At 36.5% G+C, this 22,183-nt stretch overlaps 6 protein-coding genes and 3 non-coding genes across 9 annotated transcripts; 5 read left to right on the forward strand and 4 right to left on the reverse strand.

Moving 5' to 3' along the window:
• Positions 1 to 429: 429 nt before the first annotated feature.
• Positions 430 to 1,845, forward strand: srh-276 (Serpentine Receptor, class H; the record flags this gene model as incomplete). The annotated part of the gene is made up of 3 exons (NM_074462.5): positions 430 to 754; positions 1,017 to 1,426; positions 1,564 to 1,845. 3 exons carry the CDS (start codon positions 430 to 432, stop codon positions 1,825 to 1,827), a joined length of 999 nt encoding a protein of 332 aa, NP_506863.1. The 3' UTR covers positions 1,828 to 1,845.
• F21A3.11 (Purple acid phosphatase) lies at positions 1,844 to 4,273 on the reverse strand. The gene is made up of 8 exons (NM_001269743.3): positions 3,884 to 4,273; positions 3,585 to 3,767; positions 3,347 to 3,533; positions 3,061 to 3,175; positions 2,843 to 2,950; positions 2,599 to 2,796; positions 2,286 to 2,423; positions 1,844 to 2,095 (listed from the first exon to the last, which is right to left on the reverse strand). The coding sequence occupies exons 1-8, from the start codon at positions 4,248 to 4,250 to the stop codon at positions 1,901 to 1,903; spliced, it is 1,491 nt and encodes a 496-aa protein (NP_001256672.1). The 5' UTR covers positions 4,251 to 4,273; the 3' UTR covers positions 1,844 to 1,900.
• Positions 4,274 to 4,866: 593 nt separating this feature from the next.
• F21A3.2 (uncharacterized protein) lies at positions 4,867 to 5,025 on the reverse strand (the record flags this gene model as incomplete). The annotated part of the gene is made up of 1 exon (NM_001380829.1): positions 4,867 to 5,025. The coding sequence occupies one exon, from the start codon at positions 5,023 to 5,025 to the stop codon at positions 4,867 to 4,869; it is 159 nt and encodes a 52-aa protein (NP_001368101.1).
• Positions 5,026 to 7,680: 2,655 nt separating this feature from the next.
• F21A3.4 (Trichohyalin-like) lies at positions 7,681 to 9,120 on the forward strand. Its single transcript, NM_074464.2, has 4 exons — positions 7,681 to 7,777; positions 7,832 to 8,062; positions 8,558 to 8,710; positions 8,763 to 9,120. Exons 1-4 carry the CDS (start codon positions 7,727 to 7,729, stop codon positions 9,045 to 9,047), a joined length of 720 nt encoding a protein of 239 aa, NP_506865.1. The 5' UTR covers positions 7,681 to 7,726; the 3' UTR covers positions 9,048 to 9,120.
• Positions 9,121 to 9,304: 184 nt separating this feature from the next.
• prde-1 (piRNA biogenesis factor prde-1) lies at positions 9,305 to 18,147 on the forward strand. The gene is made up of 8 exons (NM_074465.4): positions 9,305 to 9,498; positions 9,569 to 9,934; positions 10,928 to 11,268; positions 12,382 to 12,505; positions 12,556 to 12,672; positions 13,392 to 13,731; positions 17,379 to 17,501; positions 17,999 to 18,147. The coding sequence occupies exons 1-7, from the start codon at positions 9,319 to 9,321 to the stop codon at positions 17,489 to 17,491; spliced, it is 1,581 nt and encodes a 526-aa protein (NP_506866.3). The 5' UTR covers positions 9,305 to 9,318; the 3' UTR covers positions 17,492 to 17,501; positions 17,999 to 18,147.
• Positions 14,167 to 16,055, reverse strand: glb-14 (Globin domain-containing protein). Its single transcript, NM_074466.4, has 5 exons — positions 15,710 to 16,055; positions 14,943 to 15,060; positions 14,802 to 14,891; positions 14,606 to 14,741; positions 14,167 to 14,365 (listed from the first exon to the last, which is right to left on the reverse strand). The coding sequence occupies exons 1-5, from the start codon at positions 15,930 to 15,932 to the stop codon at positions 14,222 to 14,224; spliced, it is 711 nt and encodes a 236-aa protein (NP_506867.2). The 5' UTR covers positions 15,933 to 16,055; the 3' UTR covers positions 14,167 to 14,221.
• A 779-nt stretch (positions 18,148 to 18,926) lies between the features above and the next one.
• Positions 18,927 to 19,021, forward strand: F28F8.11. Its single transcript, NR_070043.1, has one exon. It is a non-coding gene; the product is annotated as an Unclassified non-coding RNA F28F8.11 (non-coding RNA).
• On the reverse strand, positions 18,936 to 19,017 carry F28F8.t4. Its single transcript has one exon. It is a non-coding gene; the product is annotated as a tRNA-Ser (tRNA).
• A 2,651-nt stretch (positions 19,022 to 21,672) lies between the features above and the next one.
• F28F8.t1 lies at positions 21,673 to 21,754 on the forward strand. The gene has a single exon. It is a non-coding gene; the product is annotated as a tRNA-Ser (tRNA).
• The last annotated feature ends 429 nt before the right edge of the window (positions 21,755 to 22,183 follow it).

Here is a 22,183-nt window from a genome sequence, read left to right on the forward strand (position 1 = left end):
TTAAATTTGAATGCCCTCCTTTTTAAAATTTTTTTTTAATACCTGTCAAGTTGTCATAGCGACGGGTCTCCAATCAAAATCAAAGTAGGCTCCGCCCCCAAAAAGGGCGGGGCTAGGAGACTCCGCCCATAAAATGGCTGGCCCCACCCACCATAATGACGTAGGTTGTGACGTCATCGACTAAAAACTACGGACACCCGGTCGTTAATTTTCCTTTTTATGTATATGAATGTTAAATACTTTTTTCCACTTTTCGAGAAAACTAAAGATTAGAAAATCAATGGTTAATTATTTCAAAAACACAAGCCCTCAACCCATGATATTTTCATCTGACTTGAGAAATGTATGCACCTGTCCCTCCAAATTCCATTGCAAATTCAATTTACCTCCTACTACCCAATACTATAAATTTTAATAAATCCATCACAAATGTGTATGAACACTTCATTCGCCAAATTTCTGGACACTCCACAATTCCTATCAACAACTATGTATACAATTACAATAATTGGTCTTCCCGTTCACATATTCGGCGGATTATGTGTAGTTTTTAAGACACCGACTCAAATGTGTAATATGAAATGGCCAATGTTAACCTTATTACTATGGAGTGCTTCTTTAGATTTAAGCTTTGGGTTTTTAGTTATTCCATTTATGTATCAACCTGTTCTAGCTGGGTATTCTCTTGGAATTTTAAATGGTTTCGGTGTTCCTTTAAGGGTTATGTACTACATTTGTGTCGTGCAAATTGCAGGTAGATTTTTGCATATTTTCCAAGTGTTCAGTTCGATAAAATTATAGCTTGAAAATGACCCCAGAAAATGTCTAATTCTATTGCTAAATTGAAAAAAATCATTCAAAATTCAGAAAAATTTAATAACTGTTCTACATTCATATTCGGTATATTGAGACTGTTTTCTGTAATTTTTTGAAAAAAACCCACAAGCGCTTTGACCTAGTCAATGCAAAAAGCTTTTTGGCAGTCGCCATGTGGAAATTCTAGAATCGTATTCCAGGAGTCACCGTATCCGTGTGCGCCCTTTTCGAGACCCGCTTCTTCATTCTCTACGCCAAACAAAGCTGCTGGAAGCACCTACGTCGGCCCTGGCTGATCCTCAACTACACAATCTGCGTTGTTTACATGATTCCTACTTATCTATCAATTCCTGATCAGAAAACTGGAAAAGCCTATCAATTCTCGAAATATCCATGTCTTCCCCAAGAGGTTTACGATGAGAAAGTGTTTTTATTGACTACCTGGAGCACTGGTTACGCGTATAATATGAGCCTGAACACCGCTGTACAACAAACGCTGATTTTTGTGTTTTTGATTTATTGGAATATGCGAAAGTCGATGGTCGAGGTGAAAATGTCAAAAAGGACATTGGATATGCATAGGACTTTTTTGAAGACTATAATATTGCAGGTTTGTTTAAAATAATTTTTTTGGATATTTCCCAAAATTAACAAAGGTATGAAGGTTTTAATGAAATGCAAGAGCAAGAGAGAGAGAACGCGCAGACTAAAAATCACACAGCTCTTAACAAATGTATAAATTTTTAGGTAACAATCCCCCTTATCACAGTGATGGGTCCGCTGATGCTCAATTTCTTCACAATTTACAATTCCTACTACAATCAGGGAGCCAATAATCTATCAATTTCCATGATGGCCACCCATGGATTAGTGTCTTCACTTGCAATGATCTACCTCCATAAGTCTTATTGGGCGACACTTTTGCAGATTTTGTCACCCAAGTTCATATTTGAAGATCGAGAGACAATGATGTTCTCGAGGGTTCATCAGCATCCTCAGCAGTTTTCATAAAGTTTTTAAAGAACTTAATCACAATGTTTATTCCATTTTTACAAAAAAAAAACATCAGTTGAACAGGCAAATTTCAAATTTCCACATGGGAATGCCTTGAATGTTTTCTCCGTCTTCTCGTCTTATCACAATGTGATTTGTGATGACAATGATGTTTTGGAATATGGGTTCCATAAGTTCTAAGACGTTTCAAATCACGATGCTTGAACGGCCTATGGTGCTTCGGCGATGACTTTACAACCCAGAAGTCGTCGTCTATTTTGCCTTCCTGAAAATTTAGATTGTAAATGGATAGAGTTGCGCTAAGTTGAAAAACACAATTTTTTATAATTTCTATCTAAAGTGAACCGAGTTATGGTATTTTTTGCATGCAAGAATTCAAGAGGAAGAGAGCGTCTAGCTGTCTGCTCTCTCATTGCTATTTCACTCTAGCGCACCCGGTTATATAGAGATCATACCTGCGCTACATTTATCTGCTTGAAGTTCAAGTGGGTCGAGTTGTAAACCCTCATCACTCCAAAACCATAATCAGTGGATCTTACGGCACTCCATGGAGGCGGATGCTCAACGAAGACGTCCGTGTTTTCTCGGCAACCCTGCAAAATTTGTGAATTTTTGAATAATTTTTTGCCTCAATACATCGGGCTTGGAGTGTTGATATAAAATAGGATTTTCAAAGCGTTACGCCCAGTGATTAGAGAAGGAGAGCGACTAGCTGTCTGCGCTCTCATCTCCGTATATAATGTCTAGTTCTAGCTTTCTAACTCTCACCGCCGATCCCGTGATAATGTGTACAGGCGCCGGCGGATCCACATATGGATGCCGTGTCCCATTATACACAGTTCGATTGTACACCGGCCATAGCCTCTCGTAACTGTGCTCGTGTGCCCATAGCTCCACATCGACGCCATATTCGTAGAACAACTTTTCCAGCGCGTATCCATGAGTCAATGGAAGGCCCGTTCGAATCTAAAATTTCAGATGTTTCAAGAAAAGTTGTTTTCTTGTAGTCTACCACAGATTCATATTTCGTACAATCATCGCCGTCGAAATCCGAACAATACATGGGTCGATGGCCCATGGTTATGATCCATGGGATATTGTGGCGATTGGAGTTGGCTTTCTGAAATTTTAAAGCTTTACCCATCAAAACTCGCAGAGTTCAATGAGAGATCGAGAGAGATCAGACAGTTAGAGTGTCTAACGGTCTGCGTCTCTCAGTAGTCGCAGTACCTTCAAGTCATTGATCAACCAATTGTACTGATTTTCCATTTGATGGTATCCCCATTGTGTGTAGAAGTAGAATTCGGTGGAGAATACAACAAAGTGCACTGGGCCAACGTCATAGCTGAAAATTTAGGATTTTTGGTTGTCTGTACTCTCTGCTGGCCTCCTTTCTTTTACTTTTCGCGCGCAAACTCTCGCATGGCTCAGCCGGGAAGAAGCTGCACTTCGAAGCAAAAGCCTCAGGATTTAATACCCCGGAGGTGAAATTTCTTTTTTCTCACCTTGAACCCACCTATAAAACAAATTGTGCTCCGAATTGGGCATAGTGAACCGATTTACATAATGCGTGAAATTATTGTAATACTCATGATTCCCCACAGTCGCCATATACGGAATATACCCTGCAACTGGTTCAATTTGACGGAAGAACTCATCGCCAGTCTCTCCATTCGACTCGTCCATGTTGTACGCGAAATCTCCTGGAAAATTTTGAAATTCTGGAAATTAAAAGGTTAAAAAACTCAACTAACCAACGTGTAAAACCATATCGAGTTGCCCTTTTTGTGCCATTTTCTGAATATGTCCCAGAGATCGCCCGTTCTCGACCCCCAGATCTCCATAGACTGCGTAAATAAATCCACCGTCCTCACGCTCTTTTAGAGCTGTGAAAAAGAATATTGGGCTCCAGCCATGGTCAGAGCCAACATGATAAACTGAAAATCTTCATGAAATTCTGATTTCAAGAATATAATTTGTGAATCGTTAGCTCCCAAACTGTATTTTTTGACATTCGCGTATTACGGCGCTTCTTATGAATCTAAAAACTCACAATATCGAGTGCCAGGCACTAAACCGGTCAAATTAACCCGATGAATATATCTCCAGACACTATGCTTTTGTCCATCTAAAAACACAGCACACCTTCCTTCCACGGAGTGCTCCAAATCACTGATATCAGTACCGTACTCCACAATTGATTTTAAAGTATCATCATAGGTCATCCAAGTAATCGAATAACTAGTAGGATCCCCTCCATAAGCCAAGTGGATCTGTTCAGGCTGACCGAACGATGGTCCAATGTTACCGTTAATTTTGGACTTCCATTCGGGTATTCGGTTTATTGGTAGGTACTCATGAGTGGATATTAATGTGAAAAAGTAGGTTAAAATGAAATTTTTAGTGGTCCACTGTAACATATAATAGTAAAGAGAACTTGGAAATGTGAAAATATGAAAAAAAAATGGTTAGACGACTGGTTAATGGGTCAGCTGATAAAAAGTTTTTTGATAAGATAAGAAAAATAGGTTTCCCCTATGTAAATACTTCATGTCGACGACACTGGCGTCCTGATTTAAACAATATTTTTGTGAAGTTTCAGAGTGTAAAACTAGAAAAGTTAGCCGAAAATACTGAAAATTTAATAAATTGCAAACCAAGATCGCCTTGAACCACTAATTTCAAAAATACAATTTTCAAAGCGCTAGCTCAAAAGCTGCCAGGGTTACGGTAGTTTTTGTAATCTCGCGAGAGACGCAGACAAGCAGAGTGTCTCGTTGTCTGCGCTCTCACCCTCCCGCGTTACTGCTAGAGGTAATGTGGCGCAGTCGGTAAGGATCTAGGTAATGGTTAAGAGGTTAAAAGTTCGATTCCGTCTGTCTGAAAATAGTTTTTGTTTTTTTTTTCATCCAACGTCTAGAAAATTCAAGATATTTTCAATTCGAAACTTTTTACCATTTTTTACCCTAAAAAATTCTGCGGTAAACAAAATTCTGAGCACAAAAAAGTATAACCATTCATTGAACAAATTGTCAGTCATACGAGAAGCTCATATTCCTGATCACCGGGAAAATATTTGCATTTAAATTTGTAAATGGGTCTCGACACGAAAAGCAAAATTATGGAGACGATGAGCATCATGAACAGAAACAAAATACAGTAGATCAAAAATTGATTGATTTCGTGTGGGCGCATCTGGAAAAGAGTGGTATTATGGTTTGGCGGGAAATTTTAATTTAAAAGGGATTTTTTTGCATAAAATTTTTTTCGAAAATTCCTTAATGTGGCCGAGTTTTCTCAGTCTGATATTTTCGAAATTTTGAAATTTTTAAAGGTTTCCTTACTTTTTGCGCTTTTCTAAAAGCAATTTGGTAGAAAATTTTTGTAAGCTTTTTCAGGAAATAATGAAAAATAATGAATGGGAGAAGAAGAAAATATATTATATAAATTTTCTAATAACTATATACATAATCTCTTAAAGTCAGATAATCATGAAATCTGTCGGATTTCAGAAAGATTTTAAATGTTTTTTAGTTGAAAATATTATTATTTTTCTTTTTAAATCTTAAGAAAATAAACAAAAAATGAATGAGACGCAGACGGTTAGATATTCTCTGTTTCGCTAAACGTGGCCTTGAAAAAACTCGGCCACGTTGTTGTCTTCAGGCTCACCTCAATACGCTGCTGATGGACCTGATCCGAATCTAATCCAAGTATCGACAGAATTTTGGAGTCGTTTTGGGAATGAACGTGCGAACGGAGTAGATGGGGATGAATTGCTGGAAAATTGAATCATTTTGTAACGTGGCCGTGAAGAATTGAGGGAATTCGGCCACCAGTTCTTAATTTGCGTAATTTAAATTTTGGATCGTAAAAAAGACAAATGATGGACCAAAAATGAATTGCTGGCCGAGTTTTTTTTTTTCTAGGCCACGTAGCAAGAACGCATTGTTAGAAAACAGTTGGAAAGGTTAGTTCGATTCAAAAAATAGGCAAATTACAGTTCTCAGAAAATTCTCAGAAGTTCTCAGAAAAAGTTGAACTTCCTGTCAAATGTTTTTTTCGACAAATTTGAAATTCCCACCAAAATGTTTTCTCAGATTTTTTGAATTCCCCGGGAAAAAGTCTTTGATTAAATTTGAATTTCCCGGCAAAAATTTTTTTAAAGAAAAGTTGAATTTACCGCCAAAAAATGTTTTTTTAATGTAGAAGCCCGATTTTTCCCGAAAAATGGTCCGTTTTTTGATAGATTTTTTTGTGACAATTTTAGACAATTCTAGTAGGGATTACAAGGTAGAAAACAGGTTTGCTTTAAAATAAAAAGATCCTAAAAAATGAGAAAAATTAGTAAAATCTATAAAAGTAGCTTCTCCTCCTCAAAATCTCTGCACAGATTTCATTTGCGTTGTCTAGGAGAAAAAGTGACGAAGAAGAAGAAGACGAAGAAGGCATTGAAACTTGTAAAGCTTCGAGAAATAGTGTTGAGGAGTGAGAGAGTGCAGAGAGAGAGGTGAGTAAAAGGGAAATGAGCAAATGAGCACATGTGTGTGTGAGCAATTTGATGCTTTTTTCATAATCGAAAGTGTCAGTTTTCGAATCGGAAGTTACGAGAAATTGGCGACTTGTGAAGTTTGTTATTCAGAAATAAGTTTGAATGAAAAATACGTATTTTCTTCTATTATACATGCGCGAAATTTTGCGATTTTTGTGCCCCGATCTCAACACGACAAAATTTTGTGTCATGTGTGCGCCTTTAAAGAGTACTGTAATTTCAAATTCTTGTAGGTGCTGAATTTTTAGTGTTTTTTTCTAAGTACGTATTCTCTCACTATTAGTTAAAAATTCTCTATTTTTTATTGTTTTATTAAATCTGTTTCTGTCAAAAAATATGAAAATTCAATAAAAAAAAGTTTGAAACTACAGTACTCTTTAAAGGCGCACATCTTTTTGCATTTAGCAACAACATTTGTCGGGTCGAGACCGGGCACCGTATTTTTCCTGAAAATTGCATAATTTTGCGTCAGAGTAATATTTAGTTTTTTCGTGTTTATTTTAATGTGAAAGAAAAGTTGAATATAAAATTATTTTTTAAATGGTTTTTCAAATTTTTTAAATAAATCCGAAAAACTGCAAATCCTTTTTTACTCGAGGAGTACACGAGTCGCGTAAATCGACACAGGACACAATTGGTGGCCGAGGTTTCTAGGTCATCGGTCAAAAGAGAAGCCCTTCCACTGAGAGCTCACAGAGCACAAACTTAAAAAATAACTTTTTACACGTTTCTAATTAATCCCTCATGGCTTCCCCCAGTATCAATTTTACTATAACCTTCATATAGTATATCAGGATTAATTCCAAATTGTAAGAGGTCAAAACATAATCCGGTTAGTCAGTCTAGACAGGTTGAAGATTTTTTTTTTCAGAAAAGTACAGAAGGATCTTTCGTCAATATAGTGAGAATTTGAACATCTTGGGAATTTGAAATTCGAAAAAATGCACGTGGCCGAGTTATCCCTTGTCGCGGCCACACATCGCCCCAAAATTGAGGACGATTTCTTTCAAATGCTCCTTAAAATGAGCCAACTCAAGAACGAAGTCAATGACGTGGTACTAATGTCGGTTTATTTTGTCGAATTTTTTTCGGATGAGAGGCATGACTCATAGGAGCAGAGCCAGAATTTTTCCAAAAAAAAACTTCTCCTCGGGGAGTACACGGATCAGAGAGCTTGAAAATCAAGTTTTATACTTTTATTAAATCAATTAATTACCAGCGTGAACATTCAAAATTTTGATTTTAAAATATTCCATAGAATTCAAATTTCTCGTGGCAAATGTGGAACCTATTCGACATTTGAATTTATTTCCGAATATTTTTCTCCGAAAAATCAATCGATAAATGGATATCAAAGTGATTCGCGAGAAGTTGACCCTGACAACGTCGATTACGGTGGGTTCCGCGCGAAATTTCTATTCGGAAAAAGTTCAAGTGATTTTTTTTCAGAGCGAATCGGTCGCCGAATACGAGCACGATGTCGACGAATGTTGTCGCCTTCTGGAGCACAAGCTCGAGCTGGAAATGGAGAAGAAGCTGCAACTGAGCAATCGGATCGATGTCGTTCAGTCGCAGGTCACCGAACTTTGGGATCGCGTGGATAAGGCGAGACGTCGCGAATCGGACATCTCGTGTCGCGTCACCGCCTGGGCTCAGCATTTGTCGGAGATGATGAATGAGGTATTACATAGTCGTCAAAAAATTATGTGGGTCTCACCACGCTGTGAACGAGGTACTGTAACTCGTGTCGATTTACGGGCACTAACCTATAAAAAGAACCACTAAATTTTGAGAATGGGTATTGCGCAACGTATCTGACGCGCAAAATATCCCGTAGCGAAAACTACAGTAATTCGTTAAATGACTACTGTAGCGCTGGTCCGATTCTGAAAATCAAAAAAAACTTCCGAATTTTCCGAGAAATGTTTCCGAAAATAAAAAAAAGCCCGTAAATCGACATCCGTGCTACAGTAGTCATTTAAAGAATTACTGTAGTTTTCGCTACGAGATACTTTGCCCGTCAGATATGTTGCATAATACGCATTCTCAGCATTTAGTGTTTTTGTAATAGCGACCCGTGAATTATCACAATGAAAAGTAACCTTTTGTCCGCGTGACGAGACCATGCGCGTAAGATATGGCGAAAACTAATATTATATGCAATTTTTTGTTCAGGTGAAGCTGAAAAAGGCTAAGATGGGCACAACGATGGAAATATCCGCGACACTTTCTGCTGAAATTCAAGAAAGTCTGGATTTACTCGCGGAAAAGCGAGTGATTGTTCAGAGAATGCGGGAGGAAATCGACTATCGTCGCCACTTGCACAAGGTTTTTATTAATAAATCTGAAAATGTTTAAAGCAATATTGAAACATTTTCAGCAACAACTCAAAGATTTGAAGCTGGATTGTGACAGAGAGGAGGAGAAATGCGAATATTGGAATGATAAAAGCGCTGAAATCGAAAAAGTTGTGGAAATGCTCAAAGAGCAACGCAAATCGCTTGGCGAACGTGTTGAAGAGGAGAAACGAATGGAGCAGGAGCAGAAGAAGATGCTGGAAGAGCTTGAAATGTTGTTGAAGAAAACTGGGAAGAAACGGCAGATTTTAGATGAAAACGCCAATTTGGTGGCTTCTTTCTCCAGTTTGACCGAGGAAAGCTCTTAATTTTTATGTTTTTTTCTTCAAAAGCATTTTTTTTGTGTGTTTTTTCCTCAAAATAAATCATTTTTAATTGTTTTAAAACATGTTTTTGAAATTAATCGTCAATAACGAAAGTTGCGTCAGCTACCACTGCTAGCGCGTTTCTCGTGTTGCTTGCGCTTTTCTCGATGGCAGCGAATTTTAAATTTAAATATTTAAATTTTCGTTTTTCCTGCCTAAATTTACTTGTTTTTCACCATTTTTCTTGTGAGTTTATCAACTTTTCAGGTAAAAAATGAACAGAAATCGCAAAGGACACGATTTAGAAAACATTGAGCATCGATTCACCGATGAGGACTTGGCAGGTCTGAAGGAGCAAAAGCTTTTTAATGGTAAATGGATTATTTTGGAGAAAAAGGAGAAACGAGGAGCCGCGTATTGTTATCTTGTGTGTGACAAGCCGTGCAAGAAATTTGTGAGTTATTAAAAAAAATTAAATTTAAAAAAAAAAAAAGTAAAAAAAAAATTATTATTCGAATTTTCAGGGGATTCTTTACTTGGAAATCGGCGAGGACAACGTGACAACCATCGCGAATCAAGTAGATTTCTATCATCAGCAATCGTCACTTGGCTATTCTCATCGATTTTCCGCTTTAATTGATGCCGGAATCATAAATAATCACGTCTTCTTCATGGTCGTCAGAATCCGTGCAGGACCCACTTTACATGATCTTTTAAAATGTCTGAGCAGTGATAAAATGTCCGTAACTACTGCCAGTTTCCTCGCTGTCGACATGATTTCTGCTATCGAAATTCTGTCAGCTTCCGGATGGGTTTTGAGAAATTTCGACTCGAAACAATGGATGTTGGATATCAAAACGAGGCAGTTTTATTTGGCCGATGCTACTGATGTACGGACTATGTTTCCGCTTTTAAAATAACAATTTCCACTAAAAAATTGCAAGAAAAATCGCGATTTTCAGCAACTTTTCACCTAGAAAACGCATTTTTTCGGAATTACACGAAAAAACCAATTTTCTTAAAAATTCACCTAAAAAATCTCGATTTCCAGCATTTTTTCACCTGAAAAGCGTATTTTCTTGGAATTGTACAAAAATCGCCGATTTTTAGCAATGTTTTCACATAAAAAACTTAATTTTTTGGATTTATACAACAAGAAACCCCGATTTTCAGTAATTTTCCTGAAATTCGCCCGAAAAATCTAAATTTTCAGCAATTTTCACCGAAAAAGCGTATTTTCTTCGTATTATACAAAAATCTGTGATTTTTAGCAATGTTTTCACATAAAAAACGTATTTTCTCGGTAAATCCACAAAAAACCAATTTTCAGTTATTTTTCTTGAAATTTGCCCGAAAAATCTCAATTTCCAGCAATTTTTACCTAATGGGGTTATTCAAGTAGTGTCGGAAAATTAAAAAGTGTAGAAAAATTACGTCACAACCTTATTCAAGTAGATAAAAACATGTATTTAAATACATTTGTGACGTCACAAATGTATTTAAATACATTTTGCTACATTACTTGAATAACCCCATAAAAATTTGAAATTTTTGGGAAAAATGAATAAAAGTCCCAGAATCGTCTGAAAATCAACATTGTTGGTTTCAAAAACTCCGCAAAACAGCGAGTTTCTTTAGAAAAATTATTAAAAACATATACTTCGTCAAAAAAAAACAATTTCTACTGAAAAAAACTAAAAATCGCAATTTTCAGTCGAAATTCGAGTTTATTTTTTCGATTTTATTTTTTTATTAATCAAATTTTTGATTTCTTGGAAGAAATTTCGGTTTCAGACTCTTAAAATAAACAATTTATGCATTTAAAACCCCAGATTCTCGTTAAAAATCGATTTTTCTCATACTAAAATTCCAAAAATTTGCAGATCACCGTCTCCTCTGACAAACGTCACCGTGCCATCGACGAGATTCATCTCAGAACAGCCGAATCTATAGATTTGCATTGGAAAACCGGAGATTTGATCTACGCGCCGCGCTCTTTTGTCGATCGAGATCAATCTCATCGAATGACTGAATTGGATATGATGGAAATGATGCTCTATGTGCTCTACGATTGGACACATGGAAAATTGCCGTGGAAATCGTCGAAATCCAGAGAAAGAATTATGGAAATGAAGGAATTGTTCATTGAAAATTTGCAAAAAGAGCCGGAAGAAACGAATAAAGTCGAGCAGCAAATTGATGTTGATGTTTGGTTCGATATCGCGTATGGATTTTGGAAAATTTAGCAAAAAAATGAGATTTTCATGGAAATTCATCCAAAAAATCGGGATTTTCAGTGATTTTTCTTCCTTTAAGAATGATTTTTGCTAATTACATTTTTAAAAAATCACGATTTTTAGCTATTTTTCATTTAAAAAATCATTTTCTTGCTAATTATTCAAAAAATTCAAATTTTCAGTGATTTTTCACCAAAAAAAGTAGAAAAAAGTAGATTTCTTGCAATTTACACAAAAAATCTCGATTGATAGCAATTTTCACCTAAACACAAAACAAATAATTATCCCAAAAATCCAGAATTTTAGCATTTTTCCTAAATACTAAAAATCATTTTTCTTGCAATTTTTATAAAAAATCGTCTTCTAATTTTTTTCACTCAAAAAATAAAATATTTTCCTGAAATTATCCCGAAAAGCCCCGATTTTCAGCTATTTTTCATCGAAAAAAAATCTAATTTTTATGAAAATTCACCCAAAAAACCCCGATTTTCAGCGATTTTTCACAAAAAAAGAATACAATTTTCTTCAAAATAACCCGAAAGGTTTCAATTTTCAGCATTTTTTTATGGAAAAAAACTAATTCACCCTTTTTTTTTTCACGAAAAATCAATTTTTTTAGAAATTCACCCAAAAATCCAGATTTTCAGCATTTGTTCTTCTAAAAAATATTTTTCTTGCAATTTACATAAAAAATCACTTTTTTTAAAAGCAATTTTTCACTTAAAAAAATAAAAATTTATTGTAAACCAGCCGTGGACCGCACCTTCGGCGCAGCCCCCGACTTCTGGGGCTGAAAACTAATTTTTCTGAAACTACCGTAATCATACAGTACTCCTACCGTACCACTATTGTACCACTACAGTACCCCGACTATATCCCTACACTAAGCCCAACTCACTATCCTCCAGAAGCCAAAACGTCACAGAATACAAAGACTACATAGACTACAAACTATGGACAAACGGAATAAGCGCTTTATATATAGTAAATGATTACCTGAAATATTTAGATTTTAAGCAATTTTTCCGAAAAATTGAATTTTCCTGCAGCATTTTCCATTTTAGCAGTTTTTTTTTAACGGTAAAAATGTCAATTTTCAGACTCCGAAACTTTGCAAAACATCTGAAAGTGGCAAAAGAAGAGCAAGAAAAGCTTGAAAAACTGCCGGTTCGTGGTGGAGCATGGTGTCCAAAGGGTCCACGTGCTGGAGCACAAATTTCGACTGTAAATCGATATTTTCTGGAATTTTTGAGCTAAAATTTCGTATTTTTCAGGTGAATTATCGTGGAATCATTGACGATTTCTACAAAATTGTGTGCAGCGGACGACCGGCTTGGGCTCTTCATTGGCGGGATGTAATGCTCGATTGGGACCGGAAACTGGAGAATACGGTACGATTTGGGATTCAATTTTTTGCGGAAAATTGGCCAAATTAGCGAGAATTGCCAAAAATGGATTTTTTGAGAGAAAAAAATAGTTTTTTTTCGTTTAAAATTGAATTTTTCACAAAAATGTAATTTTTTTTGTTGAAAAATTGAGAAAAAAAACTTTCCGTGAAAATGTCCAATTATTCATGAAAAATTGAGTTTTTCATATAAAATTGAACTTTTTGTAAAAAAAATTGAATTTTTTATGAAAAAAAAATTATTTGTCATCGGAAAAATAAATTTTTTTTTTGTTGGAAAATTTACTTTTTAGTGAAATATTTGAAAAAAAAACAAGTTTTCTGTGGGAAAATTGAATCGTTAACAAAAAAAAAATTTTCATGGAAAATGTAATTTTTAGTGGAAAAATTGAATTTTTCGTAAAAAATATTGGTATTTATTGAAGAATAACAATGTTCGTTAAAAAAAATTTAAGTGGAAAAAATTGAAAAAATCGAGTTTTTTGTTTAAAATTGAATTTTTCACAAAAATATAATTTTTAGTAAAAAAAAATTGAAAAAAAAACAAAAATTGAGATTTTAGCTGAAAATATTTTTTTACAAAGTCTGAAAAATGTTCAAAACGCCCTTTTACGAAATACAGTAGTTTTGGGCTATTTTTGGATACCCACCTGCAAATTCAGTTTTTTTTTCAAAATTTTCTTCTAAAATAATAATTAATTTCAGCCAGAAACATCGAAAATGTTCGAAGCCTACGAAAAACACCAGAGATCTCTCGAAATTTCGGAAGAATGGGAACGTCTACAAGCGACTCGCGAACATTATACAGTGATGAAAAATCACACAGAAACGGAAATGGCAAAGAATCAGGCGGCAATTGTTGAGTATTTGATGCCAGAAGAAGAAGCTAAAGAGGAACCTATTGATAAGAAGAAAGATCCAGAAGAAGAAGCAGCAGCAGCTGTTGTAGGGAAGAAAAGAAGAGGAAGAAAGCCTAAAAAGAAGGATGATCCGAAAATGGAATTGAAGGATGAAGTGAAAGATTTGAAAGATTTCGTGGTTGAAGGTATACAAGTTACAGAATTTTCAAAAAGTCGGCTTCATATGAGCGGCAAACGATTTTTTCCAACAAATTGCCGGAATTGGAATTGCCGATTTGCCGAATATGCTGGAAAACTGGCAAATTGCGGAATTTGACGGAATTGAAATTTCCGACAAATTGGCGAACTTCATCCCCGTGACTATTCTGTAGACTTTTCAAGCCTGTTTATAGACTTTTGGGTAGCTATAACAGATGATACTGATGAATAATGCGTATCTAATAACTATTTAATCTACGAACTCTGATATAGTTGTGTAACAGATTAAAGACCTGTAAATATACTTATTTTTGCTCAATCTCCTAAATCTCGGAGCTAATTCTGATTTCCAACTTAGCCACTGATCACTTAAGAAATTATTTAGGTGATATATGATTCATAAATGCAAAACATAGTTTTTTGAAAAGAACATTCATTTTATTGAAAAAATTTGAAAAATACAAAAAAAAACAGCGGTTAGTCGTTCAACGCACGACAACGAAAAACTTCAATCAAATCCGCAATAACTTGATACAAAACTGTCCATGCTTGCCGTGTCTCATCGTCCAACTGATAGCCATTACACTCCTTCACGACTTCCAGAACAGGCTCAATCATGTGCTGAAAGGTGGCGAATTTTAGAAGATTGTCAATGGAAGTTTGCTTCAACATGAGACATCCCCAAATTAGGGCTTCAGGTAGGCGCGGCATCAGGGCCTCTGCCTCCAACCTGCCCGTCCCTCGCCTCATTTCTGCACTAAGGCTCGCGACGCGAGGCAGGCGTAGGCCACTGCAAGGCACGGCAGGCATTTTTGCGCCTACATGGAAGCCCTGCTCAAAATATGTCCTACGATCACTCACAATAACATGATTCCTCTGAACATTCCACTTGATATGAGCCACTGCGATTCTTGACATTGATTTTCCCAATGCCTCCTCGTCTCTCATCGAGTCTATGATCTTTCCAAGGCCGTTCAGGTACACTGAAGCGTGTCTTCTGTGAAATAATCATATTATTTGTTTTTCCGAAGCTTTAACAAGTCTCTTAGTAGCTTACCTCAACTCTACTGCATTCATTAGACTTGAATCAGGGATTGCTCGGAATTGTGGCCAAATCAACTTGTAGCGTGGATACTCGGAGAATAATCTGAAAATTATTCAGTGAAATTTGGAGATTCTCAGATAATAATGAACGAACCGGACGAAGATTTTCAAGCCGTTTCTGACACAATCTTGCAAGATTGGAGCAAATGTTTTCTGAAGAACATCTCTCTGACGATCCGACAGACGGGAAGTCTCATCGATGATTTTTCGAGCTGAAATTAGTTTTTTTTATGGATCTAAGATACAATATTTCGTGTTTGGTGTTTTCCGGAAATTTTGATATCACTCTGCTCGGAAAGTGGAATTAGTCAAAAATCGACTACATCAGAAATCACTGGATCTAGCGGAAATACTCTGAATATAGGAAGTGAAAAGGAACTTGGAAAAGTGCGAAAAATCACGGATTTTCTGGAATTCTGAGCACATCATTCTAAGATGCAATGCGATTTCCGATTATGAGTACTTTGAAGCTTATGAAATCCGGCTGGAGCTTGAAATAATTTTATGAATCATTTCACAATTTTATGAACTGATTAAAAATGTGTTCCGTTTGAAATTTACCTAGTAAATGGTCGGGAACCGAATTACTCATAACCATATTGTTGTCAATTTCTGACTTGTCAAAAGCATCGAAAGATGACAAAAACTTTCGATTCTGACCACCGTCATTACATCGTCTCATCGGTGACGGTGAAGCGAGGTCTATTTGTATTTGAAAAGAGGTGCTCATTATTATTCGAATAGTGCGAAAAGGAATAGAATGACACTGCGGAGGAAAATCCTCGCATTGTTATAATTTTTGGATAAGAAAGGATTAGGAGGAGATGAAGCCTAACGAATTTCTCTAGTTTTTGTGCTCACCGAGTGGGTCAACGGGAACCGCATTCTCTTTCTCGGAGGACGTCGTTTTCGGTTTCTCAGCCACTTTCGCAGGTTTTTCTACAATTATTGTGACAGGCTTCTCCGACGACTTCTTTTGCTCTTTGTGCTCAATGATTGTGGGCTCTTTGAGCGAATTTTGTGGCCTCGCATCCCGTTGGACATTCACTTCTTCGATGTGCTGTTCAATAAGTTGACGATACATTTTTCTGGAATTCTGGAATTTCCGGTATCGGAAAATGAAGAATACGCGAAGAAATGGAAATTTGAAATTGCGTGAATTTGGATTTTGTTTCAAAAAAATCCAAAATAGTCTCAAATTCAGAAAAACCACAAACGAAAACGAAAAAAAAAACACTGTTTTCACAGTTTTGGCTATATTCACTGTTTGAAATTCCTCCAAAATGAGAACTGCAACCAATCAGCTGAAGTGGGCGGAGTTCGGAAATGCTGATTGGTCGGGGAGTTCTTATTTTCGAGGAAATAAAAATAGGCGATTTAGCCAAAATTGAAAAAAGAATGAGCTTTCAAAAGCTGGATTTTACCAGAATTTGAGAATATTTTGGACTTTATAAAACCTTTTAAAAAATGAGTTTAAAATGAAATGACACGAATTAGGATCCGGAGATTCGTCTGACAGAAGTGAATGGAACAAAAGCTCACACAGAAAATTCTGTCTGGTCAGATTAAATTATTCAAAAAAAAAATTCCGCCTTTCATCATTTAGATGAGACTGTGACGAAATACATAGAACACTGACAAATTCTAGGAAATTGAGGATATAAATCAGAGAACCAGTCTCTGAAAGCTGGAAAAATATCGCTAAAAAAATGTCTTCTTATCTTCTGAAAATGAGTAGGAGAGAGGAGGATTAATTGCTAAAAAAAAGGGTATATGATCATATGATGGGTATCTTTTGTTGTTCGGTGAATCCTAGGTTAGTCAGATGTTGAAACTTTCTGCTCAATTTCAGTTTAATAAAAAAAAAACGGAAAATTTGCGGAATATATGCACGTGGTGTCAGGCTGTCTCATTGCGGTTTGATCTACAAAAAAATGGGGGAATTTTTCTCTTAGAAAAATGTGACGTCATCACACTCTTAACCATGCAAAATCAGTTGAAAAGTCTGCGTCTATTCTCCCGCATTTCTCGAAGATCAAACCAAAATGGGACATTCTGACACCACAATATGGATATTTCTGATTCGATGGCTTTGAACTAAAAGTATTACGGTAACACAAAATTATGAGAATGCGTATTGCGCAACATATTTGACGCGCAAAATATCTCGTAGCGAAAACTAAAGTATTTCGTTAAATTACTACTGTAGCGTTTGTGTCGATTTACGGGCTGCTCGATTTTCGAAATGAATTTCTTTTCGAATAGTTACAGCGATATTTTTATTCTACCGATACATAAATTAGTTTAATTCATATCGAAAATCGAGCCGCCCGTAAATCGACACAAGCGCTACAGTAGTCATTTAAAGAGTTACTGTAGTTTTCGCTACGAGGTATTTTGCGCGTCAAATATGTTGCGCATTCTCATAATTTTGTGTTCCCGTAATATACTGCTGAAAAGTCGAGAGTTGGCTCCAATTATATATTCTATAGAACTTCCTAACAAAAAACCTTTTTTCTCAATTTTGCAGAAAGCACGTCGGCCTCTTCTAGTGCACCAAAAAAACGACCGTGCTGCTCGTCTGGCTCGCCGTTAAAATCGTCCGGTGGAAGAAGACGTGGTTGTGAAATCAGAAGAAAATGATGATTTTTAGGTACAAAATTTATTTTTTAATTTTTAATGAATGAAAATGGTGAAAAAATGGTGCGCCGGTCTCGGCACGACGAATTTTTGTTAAATTTAAAAAGGTGTGCGCCTTTAAAGAGTACTGTAATTCCAAATTTGTGTTGCTGCGGAATGAATTTTCATAGTCTTATTTTAATACAGGTTTTAAAAAAAAATTTCTATCGAAATTTTGAAAAATCCATGAAAATTCAGCAGCAACGAAATGTTGAAACTACAGTACTCTTTAAAGGCGCGCATGTTTTTTTGAACATTTGAACTAGTCACGAGTTTTTGGTGCAAAAAGTTCAGATCAAATTTGCCGGTTTTTCGATTTTTCAAAAAAAAAAAAGCGGTTTGACCAAATTTTTCACAATTTTCAAACCCTTGATTCAGATTGGGTCCGCTCTTTTTAAAAATTTTTAGGCAAAAATGAGAAATAGTTGCGAATTTTTATCAGTTTAAAAGTTTTTTTTTTTTTTAATTCAGAAATTCGTCACTTGTACCATCAATCAATTCTCTGGAAGATCAATCGATTTTAATTTTTTTTTAATTTTTAAATAATTGTTTTGTTTAATGTTATCCCGTTATATTTGTTGAATTTTTTTGTCGTAATACAATTTTTTTTTGTTGAAAATTTTACGAAATTTCTTGATATCAAAAATTGAGAGAAAACCAAAAAGAGCAAAGCTTATCATTTTTCCAGTAACATCACTTTTTTTCGGAATTGGCACGGATTTAGACTATGAATGGCAAGCCAATTGTGTGTGCGAGGAGAATGATGTGATATTTCCAAAAAAGAGAAGAAAATAGCAATTAATTCAGGATATTATATGATCAAAGTACTGGGACATTGACACAAATGAAGGGACCGACTGAAAATTTAATAAAAATTTAGTTTTTTTTGCGAAAAAAAAATTAAAATTTTCATGTAAAAGCAGAATTTTTCGTGAAAAAAAATGGTTTTTGTCAGAAAAATGTTTCAAAAAATCGGCGATTTTCCCAATTTCTGAAAAAAATCCGCCAGCCCGACTTTTATACTTCTTATTTCAACTCGACAGCCTACTTCCGAATCCCGTTAAAATGGGCGGAGCCTAGTGTATTCCTGGAGCTCTTGGAGCAGCACAGAGTACTTCCGGTCACAGAAACGCCGCCGATTTTCTCTTTCTTCGAAAAAAAAAGTCATTTGTGAATAAGATTTCACGTTCTTCTGCAAAAATGAGCACAATGTGAACTCAGCTGGAGCTTCCGGTAAAGGGCAAAACATGTGAAATTGGCTGAAATTCTTGGAATGACCAGGGGATCCAAAAACCAGAACTTTTCTTCGTTTTCTTCCAATTTATCAGCAAAAAATGTTCAGAATTTGCCGCGAATAAGTAAGTTTACAAAAATATTAGAAGACCTGCAAGATTTAAACAAAAATATTCGCTGCAAGCAGGGTTCGAACCTACGCGGGCAATGCCCATTGGATTTCAAGTCCAACTCCTTAACCACTCGGACATCGCAGCCCGTTTTGTCTGTAGATGCCAAAATGTTTGCTTTACGGCAGGTCGATAGTGGACAGGTGCTGTATAGGAGGACGGGATGGGGTGACGATTAATCAGACTGTAAATATTACGATTTTTGCTGGAAAAGGTCGCTACCCGGTCTCGACACGACGAATTTATGAAGAATGCAAAAAGAGGTGCGCCTTTCAAAATTGTGTTGTTGCGGAATTTTCATCGATTTTCATCGTTTTTCGATTAAAATATATTAATTTTATCAAAAACGTTTATCAAAACGTTTATTATAATGTGAGAAAAATTTGAAAAATCGTTGGAAATTCCGCATCAACGGAAGTTTGAAACTACAGTACTCTTCTAAGGCGCAAACCTTTTGCATTTAACAACAATTTGTCGTGTCGAGACCGGTTACTGTATTTGTTGAGCAAGAATCATAACTTTGCGCTGCAGGGTAATAAAAGGTAACATTCGGGATTTTTAACGGTTCTTTGTAACAATTTTGCTTAACCAGGAAATAGGAAAATACTCCGTGTAAATCTAACATCACTTCAGATTTCAACAGGAAATCTAATAGAAAATATCAAGATCAATGAAAAGAGAGCAGTCTGATATGGAAAGTATTTTCTAGGTGATGCACTTAGGATGCTTCTAGACACTGGGGCCGTGTGACCGGATAAGATGTTATCAAGAATTTATGTCAAGTGATAAAGCACAAGATTCGGAGGCACTTACTTGGGGGACAGGAAGGTGACGTCTGAGGTGGCCTAGAATTTCTATGGAATTTCTCGGTCTTACATGCATATGCTCAAACTTTGAATTTTTCTGACAAATTCGCTCTAAACGGAGCACTTCCTCCCAGCCGCGACCTCTGCCCGATTTGGTTACACTCGGATGCAAATCTTGATTTCTATATATGCAAATCTTGATTTCCGCATAGCCAGCCGACAGCCGAAAAATTTCGATTTTTCGGCTGGTAGTGATAGGTCGGCTGGCGCAGCCAGCCGACACTCAAATCAGAGTTTTCGGCTGGCGTTTTGAAAAAAATAAACTGACTTTTTGGCATATTTTGAGACTGAGTGCAAGTTTTACAATTGGAAAAAATAAGGAAATTCGGTTTTTTGTTGAATAAAATGATGTAATATTTTGCTATAATTTGTTTTTGTACTAAAAGTATACTAAATAGCTCCGAAACTTTGAAACAATTCTTAACCAAAAATCTCAGTCGGCTGGTGGCGCCAGACGACAGCCGAAAAAGTTTGGGATTTTCGGCTGGTAGCACCAGCCGACAGCCGACTGATAAAAATTGCTCGGCTGTCGGCTGGCGCCGACATCCGAAAAAATCGGCCAGCCGCACAGCCCTGATCTCTTCCTCTCGATTTCCGCATGAGTTCACATCCCGCCTCCTCGATTACATGAGCCAGCAAATTGCAAACTTTGACTCCGGAATGAAAAGATTTCCGGTACAAGTTGAAGGTAATGCAATAGACACGCAAGAAATTCTTGGAAGGAAGTGGTAAGGTTTTCGGAAATTTTTTTATTAAAAAAAACTACCAGCCTAAAGTTTCTGAGATCCTCCACAATAACCGAAATTTTCAAAAATATCGGTTTGGTAAAGTTATGGGCCTTCAAAGGTGCATTTTCGCGTGCCAAAACTTTAAGGATCACGTGTTGTTTTGTGTCTAATTAAAAATCTGACAAAATATGTCTCCAGTAGCCTAAGATGTTTGCTAGTCCATTAATGCACATCACATCACGCGCGACACAAATTATTTCCAGAAAAGTCTAGCACTTTATAATGTAGTAATGTATGATCAATAAGTTTTTATGTTGTTAGCATGATCAGAAGATCATTTTCACAATGTGTGAACACTCAAACACACCAGGGAGTTTTGGAAATAAACGTTTTTGATTCAGAAACGTGCCAGTTTGTTCAATACGGAGTTCGTCAGAGTGCTCCAAGATTTCATTGGCTCATTTTCCACAAAGTAACGTGCCATCAAAGTTGCAGGCTGCGAGAGTGTGGGGAGGAGAGAGACGTCTGACAGGTAGAGTCTCTCGTTGTCTGCGCTCTTGTATCGTAAAAGTCTCATAACTTCTCTCAGCATCAGCCAATTTGAATGAGACTTTGTACCCACGGAAACTCACCCATCACTCCCCATCAGGGCTGTGCGGCTGGCGCCGACAGCCGAACAATTTTATCAGTCGGCTGTCGGCTGGTGCTACCAGCCGAAAATTCCAAAATTTTCGGCTGTCGGCTGGCGCCACCAGCCGACTGAGATTTTTGGTTAAGAATTGTTTCAAAGTTTCGGAGCTATTTAGTATACTTTTAGTACAAAAAGAAATTATAGCAAAATATTACATAATTTTATTCAACAAAAAACCAAATTTCCTTATTTTTTCCACTTGTAAAACTTGCACTCAGTCTCAAAATATGCCAAAAAGTCAGTTTATTTTTTTTCAAAACGCCAGCCGAAAACTCTGATTTGAGAAATACCAAAAAAAAAGGCGCAGCCAGCCGACCTATCACTATCAGTCGGCTGTCGGCTGGCATAGCCAGCCGACAGCCGCACAGCCCTGCTCCCCATCCCCTCCTCCTATACAGCACCTGTCCATTATCGACCACCCATAAAGCAAACATATTGGCATGTACGGACAAAATGGGCTGCGATGCCCGAGTGGTTAAGGAGTTGGACTTGAAATCCAATGGGCATTGCCCGCATAGGTTCGAACCCTGCTTGCAGCGAATATTTTGTTTAAAATTTCCAGGACTTCATATATTTTTAAAAAATTTTCTCATCTGACGCGAATTCCGAATATTTAAACTTTTCACAATTATGATCTAGATAAATTAGGCAGGTGGTATGCTTTAAAATCGTTTCATCGGAAATTTTCCATAAATGAGATGTTTGCAAATAGATAGACAAATCGGAATAAGTGTTTGGTTTTGGAAATAGGATTATGACAAGTAAAGCTGTGTAGGAAATGCAAATTAGTGCCACATGACGCTAGTAGCAACAAAAAAACTAGAGGAAAGTTTTGAAAAAAATGTCTAAAGTTGTTCAGAAGCCTTACATAATTAAGGCGAGTTTTGATCTTTTGCTTGAGTTGAGAGCACATACAGCTAGACACTCTAGTCGTCCCACATCTCTCACCCTTCAAACTTTCGCAAACT

This window comes from Caenorhabditis elegans, chromosome V, assembly GCF_000002985.6.
Source record: "Caenorhabditis elegans chromosome V".
Taxonomy (NCBI): domain Eukaryota; kingdom Metazoa; phylum Nematoda; class Chromadorea; order Rhabditida; family Rhabditidae; genus Caenorhabditis; species Caenorhabditis elegans.